Raw genomic sequence first — 8,042 nt, 5'->3', positions numbered from 1 at the left:
ATATGTATAACTCAGATTACTCACATCATTATATGTATAACTTCAGATTACTCACATCATTATATGCATATGTATATTATATGAAATCTGGTCATTTTTTTTTAAAGGCTACCATGAAAACAATGAAGTCGGACACTAATATTGTACTATTTTACATAAAGGGCAGGAATAGTTTCTTTTTCAGGATTCCACACAATTATTGGAGCCATTCTTTACCATAAGTGACATTTCTATTATGACAGTTGCAGGAAATACTGATTAGCTGATTAAAATTCTTTTATGTTCTGAAAAATATCAACGTGCGTTTTCGAGTTCTTTGGACACACATCACATGACCACCATCCTTGAATGCCTTTTCATCATTCATTTCAAGCATAGTATGCAAACAAAACTTAAAATCAACTGTTCATCAAAATACATGAGAACAGGATTTTATGAGCACTATTTTCAGCATTCTTTCTTCCAGGCTACCAATTTCTTCCTATTCCCATGTCTTTAAGACAAAATAAAATAAAACTTTGGAATACAATTTGCAAAACTATATATATATTACATAAAGCAAATTATAATAAAATAGAATTCCAACCAATAGCTTTGGAATTCCACAAATCCTGTGAGCACGTGAACAACTACTGTCTTGTTCATTCACACACTTAGCTTCACACCAGCACAGTGATCCACAAATCCTGTGAGCACGTGAACAACTACTGTCTTGTCCATTCACACACTTAGCTTCACACCAGCACAGTGATCACTTATTTTAGTTTTGGTTAATTTAAGCCCAATAAGATTGTTTTAAAGAGTTAAAAAATTCAACTAAAAATTACATAAGAAACTAAAGGTATGGTACATGGCTTAATAAAATTTGATATGATATACAGGGTGTCCATGAATTATTTAACCTCCTTGTTAACTGAACAGAATAGGAATACCACCAAATTAATGGTTGTAGGCTGTGGAGATTGATGTGTGAAGTTTTTCTCACTAGATGGGGTATGTGAAGGACATTGTCTACAAAGCAAAGGTACGTATAGACAACTCTGTGGGCACGAATAACTGATTCATTTGTGACTAGTACATCTGAACATTCTTCTAGCCAAGAAGGGTGCACATTTCAAGGTGTACTAATGGAGCTACTGGTTTTATCCTCTATTATACCACAAACTGCAATTATCTTAAATAGTTCTCATTTTATTCAATTAATAAATCTGTTCAACAATTTATGAACACCTTAAATTTTTCAGAGGAAAAAAAAAGAACAATCTTTCCTACTATCTCACATTTACTTACTCATTTATTAACTGTTTTTTTCTTTTCATTTAGTGTGTACATGTATTGTTAAAAAGATATTCACAAGAATTCTATAAATTGAATACCAGTTTAAGACTTAACAAACAATGTATGAATAATAAGGTATCATAAAAAATACAATACATTTCACATTTACTTTACCTTTGTAGGTAAATGACACAAATACTGACCATTGCATGACCATATGATGAACGTTTAGGGTTATGTTTTCCTGTTTGTGCAGCTGCAATAACGTAGCATTGCGTTTCTATGGCTCGAGATCGAAGTAGTGGCTGTAAAATTTACAACGGACAGATTTGTTTAGTATTAAAATCAAAATCCAGTAAAATATAAGTTTAGAATAATATTATACTAGGAAACTTAATGACATATTCTGAAAAAAACTATGAAAAAAAATAAAGGTGCTTATTTACAATAGTAATAAGTTATAACCTTTTCTATTATCCAGCAAGAAAATTAACAAAGAAAACATTTACCTAATTAATAGAGGTAGCCAAAATATCCTTATAACTGGTACGCGTTGCTAATGTTCTGTTTATGCACATAGGTAGAGGCCAAAGCGCACATGCCATGACCATTTACAGAGTGCCATTCAACATGGTATTATGTTGCTGTCAGAGTTATCAACTATTAATTTTATCGCACACTGCTGATTTAGCAACAGTTTGTGGTAGAGGAGGGTAAATGTCAGATCCAATATACATGGATACTGAAATAAAACTGCAGATATGCATTTTGGAGGTTCTAGGGGTTATACAATTACAATATGCAAACTAAACAATTGACAAAAGTATCTTTATTTTACACATGAACATCACCTTACACTTTTGACTCATCAGAGTCTAAGACAAACTAACATTGTCAGTTCACAGATATATTTTGAGAACAAACACTTTTGTAACTTGTTCTCATTTTTTGTGTGCACCAGACTCGTAGAATATCCTGCTTGCAAAATAAAATTTGGCATACACATTAATCATGCCTGTTCCCCCATCATTTCAAAAGTGAGTGTTGAGCCTTACATGTATGTGCAGCTTTTCAAATGCAAAGTGGTTGCCATAAACAGGAGACAGATGAATGCTTGGACGGACACCACGGTTCACAATATATATAAGATTATAGTATTTTAGCACTTGTGTACAAAGTTAAAATCATAAATAATATTCAATGTTAAACTAGTACACAATTAAAAACATTTTATTTAAGCCTATCTATGGCCTTCAAAAAGTTGATGACTCTACATGTTTCGACGTTACGCTCCTGAGGATGACCTGTATACTAAATACCCCCTGTATACTACAAAATGTTGACAAATATAATTATTCAACATCATTCAAGCATTTTCGATGACGAGGAACCCACTTTGAGACTAATAATGGCTGGAGACGGTTTGAATGGGTAATGAAGAAAAACTTAATATAAGTTATATTAACTTATATTAGTTTTCTTCATTACCCATTCAAGCCATCTCCAGCCATTATCATTCAAGCATGTTATTACAAATAGGATCACAAGTAAAACTGGAAACTGTGAAGTATGTACTTCTTACACCTGTAAGTAAATACTTACATTAATATAACAGAAACAATACTTTAATATATAGTTTGGGTCAGAATCTCTTTCATGCAATGGCTTTAAGATGTTGTTATTCCTTAAATGACACAGCAACATACACTGTATAAATATTTGCATAAGAAGTTGGTTCAAACCCATACAAAGTGCATTTTAAAATTTTCACAGTACTGCAGTTATAAAATATTCATGTGCTTGGAAAGTTAGTAACCAGAAAAAAAAGTTTTAGCTACTTATCCACTAGGGTATCAGTGTTTAAAAATGTTGAACAGAAACAAAATAATGAATATTTAGAGCAATTTCATAATAACAAACTTAAAAATTACACTGAAGTACTGTTTGGAAACTGTGTCAGAGGAAAATTAAAAGGAAACCTAATATATATATATCCCTTTGTGTATGCAAGCACATTATGATAATACTATCAAACAACGACTCGTAAGCACAATGACATTTACCACAGAAAACGTACTCCATGTTTTAGCCGTACCTTGGTCTGTCTTCTTTAGGTATTTTTGTACACTAAATATCACTGTACTCATAAATGTGTGTTCATTTCCTACTGAAGCCATACTTAAATATTTTTCAGGCCATTGACTATTTTCACACATTTCATTCATACGAAACTAATTTTTTGTGGCACGTAAAAGTTAAATAAATACAAATTTTATAAAAACCGTAAATACATGTGATTATGAGCATCACCTACTTCCCAATGTGCTAGTCCTGTAGTCTGAGTAAATGCAGATGGATATGTCAAGATTTCTGCTCCTGATTTGGCCAGGAAGAGTGAAAATTCTGGGAAACGTAGATCATAGCACTAAAATTTTCGCGTTAAGAATAAATGTAATAAAATTGATACTTTTGAGGTTTTTTTTTGCAAATAAACACTCTATTACACACACACACGTACTAGATGTTTAATAAAAATTATTTTTAATTCATATCATTTTTTTAAAGGTAAACCATTTTACATAGAAAAAAAAATTGAACATTTTGGAAATTTTTTGGTGTAACTCAGAGACTGTGTAAAGTATTAATGTCAAATTTTTAATGTATAACAAAGATACTACGGGTACAATGTTCTTCTGTAAATTATTTACCGTTACATCTAACAAGATTCTTTCTTCTTTATTAAAGATTCCTGATACTAAAAATTACCCAAACATTTCCTAAGGTTATATGACAACATGAAGAATATTTTTTAAGCATTAATACAAGGTTTAAGGAACAGTATCACACAACAGAAGATTACTGAACAAACTGAGTTTTTTTTTAAATGACACTTACAAGTTAGAGTTATTTGACAGGAGAGCTAAATATTAGACAATTTAAAGAAGCTGTGAAACAACGAAGCTAGACAACATTACAAATAAATTCTAATCTTACTTTTCGTATTAACATTTCACCATACTTACTTATTTACAAACTGCTTTGTATGGTGAATAGTTAATGTAATATAAATGCAGATAGCAGTTTGTAAATAAGTAAGTATGGTGAATAGTTAATGTAATATAAATGCAGTTACTTATTTACAAACTGCTATCTGCATTTATATTACATTAACTATTCACCATACTTACGTATTTACAAACTGCTATTTGTATTTATATTACATTAACTAAGAATGAGTATTTTGGAGATAACAGCTTAGTCATTATAATAGTTGCTTTCTCACAGGATCAACAATAGTGTGCTTCAGTGTTATGAGGACTTCAGTTAATTAAATACAAATGTAAAATAAATTTGTAGCTCTAACATGCATTGAAAGTAGTCCACAAAACAAGAATATGCAGCTACATTGTGTCAGATACAGATGAAAGAATTGTGTGGTCAATATTTTGGTCAAATAACTTTTATTGGGGAACTTTAAAGGTCATTGAAATACTTATAACCAAATTATTTTCCTAACAGTGATTCTAACCTTTCTTTTCTAATTTGGAAAATATTATTTTTCATTAAACTATACAAGTACATTAAATATGACAGATGTTTATATTGAAAAATACCCAATTTAACATACCACGGATAAGATTTTTATAACACCTATCTAACTTAAAACTTGATAATTAGGCTATCTATATAAACATACTTTTGGAAACATTGCTCTAAGGAAAGAATATTTTGTTTGTTAACTATCTGTGCAAAATTCACACGCTTTGAGTTATTTATATGTGAAAAGACATAAAATCTTAATACTTCAGATTACAAGAAACTACAAATATATATATAGAAAAACAAGTCTGGGAGTACTGTATATAAGAATTATTGCCAATTTTAATGGCACTTACGCTACATTTTCATACTCTGATTTACTTATGTTTACAAAATTTAACATTTAAATGGATAAAAATGTAATGCATGTCTGTAACAAATCTACTTAACAACTTATGTCATTTGCTAATGCACATGGCTAACAATATGCTTACATGACAGTTAAAAATTTACATAATGTTTTATCATTCTTGTTTGCTGATGGCCAACAATGTGTGTACTTAGCAATATGCACTTAATATTTTATGTGATCTGCAAATATATACAGATAATAGTACGTTGCATTGGTAATTAAAAATTAACTTAATGTTTTACCTTGTCCGTATGACCAACATTGTGTATATACATCAGTAATAAATACACTTAATATTTAATTTAGTCTGTCTGTGACAAGGAATCCAGAAGAACTGAAAATTACTGGCATATATTGCGTATGTGTATATAACAAAACAGAGAATGTGCCATGGCTTCAATCAACATTGAATATTTACAATTTGTTCAATGATGAAAAAAACTGATGTTGATTTTCTTAGGCTTTGCTTTTTTTTTGGTGAACATTAGCTGATATCTTACAATTATTACTATTAAAATAAATTATTCAAGCACTAAAATAAGTAACAAATAAAAAGACTGTGCATCAAAATAAATTTCACTTATTTTTAGGTAGTTTTAGGCACATCATAATTTATCACTAAGATCAGATCATCAGTGTTAACTTTCACTTTAAAAATATAAAATTAAGTTACAAAAAATAAATATTTGTAAAACATTTACAGTCTGGTAAGAGATTTCACAAGCTATTGTTACAATACACAGTTTTAAATCGAAAATGAAAAAAAAAAGGTTATAATGAACTTTATATATTTATGCAACAAATCAGTATAAGAGAAAGGATACAATTCCTAAGCCTATTTTTCCTACAGGTGAATCAATAGGAGGAACCAATTTTTCTCCAGGTATTGTATAGTCAGATTCTCGAATAGAAATAATGCCTGGCAGCTGGACACTGAAGAGATGAGTCTTGTGGTAAAGCTCCACAATTTTACCTGCATTACTGATGATAATATGTGCATTTTGTACTCTTTTGGCATCTGATTCTGGTCCCTGCATATATAAAGTATTGAATATTATTACAAATAATCAAAAATACTAAATGCACCACAAATGCATGATATCAAAAACATGTTTTTAAAGCATAATAACAAAAGGTTTTCCCTGTAATATCAATAAAATTCTGGATAGATAGATGAAAATATTTTATTTAAATTCCAAAAGGGCTAAAAAAACTAAGTAATGTTTAATTTTTAATCATTTTAGATTTAGCTTTCATTTCAGAAATAACTATTATACAACAATATTAACTCCTTAAACCTGAGCAGACGCTGCCAGCATCTGGTTGGAAATCCTGATTTACCCATTGGATGGTGACAGCATCTCATAAAATTTATGTCTCTTTGACTGAAAACTAATCCAAAGCATGTTATTATCCACAAAATTAAGAAAATTGAAATTTTATAAGGTATGGTAATAATAATTAGGAAATCATGAAAATGATTCCGGCGGAATACACAAGAAATTACGGGTTTAAAGAGTTAAGTGTATACATATTCTCTTTAACGGAACATACAGAAAAATAGATCTCTTTTTAAGGGCATTATAAAATCTTATGAAAGAACTCTTCTAAATAGCCTTAAACACCAAATAGGTTATCTTAGCAGAAGAATCAATTCCAACGGAATTACTTACTGACCTGATAAAGTAAAAGACAAGATTATAACTACACTTTTTAAAAATATATATATGAATATTAATTTAAATGTCATTTTTATAGGTCTATCAGTCTACACGAATATTCTCGTATCTCCACTAATATCGTCATCATTTTGTGAAATAAAATCAAGAGCAGGCCTTTATATAACGCTCTACGAGTACTTAAATGAATTACAAAACATTATGATGGAACTAGGGTAATGATTTGTGTTTGTTTGTTTGTAATTAAGCACAAAGCTACACAATGGGTTATTTGTGCTCTGCCCACCAAGGGTATCGAAACTTGGTTTCTAGCGTTGTAAGTCCGTAGACATGCCGCTGTGCCACTGGGGGGGGGGGGCATTTGCAAAGAATTTAATCAACCTTATTTGGTGAATACTTATAATTTCAATACAGACATACTGCTGTGCCACTGAGGGGCTAGGGTAATGATTCCTAATATCCAGACACACACAAGTCCAAACTGTAGAGCAAGAAAATTGATGTAAAAAATAGGAAAAATAAGTTGAGCACAGTGAAAAGATATGACAGCGTTTGAAGTAACATCAGCTTGTGAAAATGTACACATCACACTAATGGTTAGCTAGATCAATATGGAAGAGCCAATCACATGGTTTACTCTTGTCATAAGTTAGTTTAACAGTGTTATGATAAAATGTCAGAATAAAGGAATTGGAGTGAGTAATTTACTTTAACAGTGTTATGATAAAATGTCAGAATAAAGGAATTGGAGTGAGTAATTTACTTTAACAGTGCACTTAAATATCAGTTTTTTTTCAGTAGATTCTATATATAAAGGTGTTGTCTATAAATCAAACACTATTTCTTATCATTCCTTGGTTGATAGAAATCCCAATAAACAGATGAAAGGTGAGCTCTTACAAGATTGACCATCCTCCATTTTCTAATTTTAGGAGATAACAGAAGACAACCCGTGATGAATTCAAATTTGGTGACGAGGAACCCACTTTGAGACTAATAATGGCTGGAGACGGCTTTAATGGGTAATGAAGAAAAACTTTAATATAAGTTTAACATAACAGCAAATGTACAAGGTTTTGTTTTCATCACTTGTACCTGATGATGACAAAACCTTGTTGAAACGTTGTACATTT

General features: G+C 30.5%; 1 protein-coding gene across 4 annotated transcripts in view; it reads right to left on the bottom strand.

Annotated features, from left to right (window-relative positions):
- Positions 1–8,042, bottom strand: part of LOC106465443 (nitrilase homolog 1-like) — a 29,231-nt gene that overhangs the window by 13,506 nt on the left and 7,683 nt on the right. For all 4 annotated transcript variants that reach the window (XM_013925673.2, XM_022393344.1, XM_022393345.1 and 1 more), the window contains 3 exons: positions 6,055–6,261; positions 3,593–3,703; positions 1,482–1,583 (listed from right to left, as the gene is read on the bottom strand). In XM_013925673.2, the coding sequence (XP_013781127.1) occupies positions 1,482–1,583; positions 3,593–3,703; positions 6,055–6,261 (420 nt within the window). The remainder of the gene's footprint in view (positions 1–1,481; positions 1,584–3,592; positions 3,704–6,054; positions 6,262–8,042) is intronic.

The sequence above is a fragment of the Limulus polyphemus genome, unplaced genomic scaffold (genome assembly GCF_000517525.1).
Source record: "Limulus polyphemus unplaced genomic scaffold, Limulus_polyphemus-2.1.2 Scaffold1944, whole genome shotgun sequence".
NCBI classification, from domain to species: domain Eukaryota; kingdom Metazoa; phylum Arthropoda; class Merostomata; order Xiphosura; family Limulidae; genus Limulus; species Limulus polyphemus.
The sequence above is the reverse complement of the archived record's forward strand: the minus strand, read 5'-3'. Positions and strand labels throughout refer to the sequence as shown.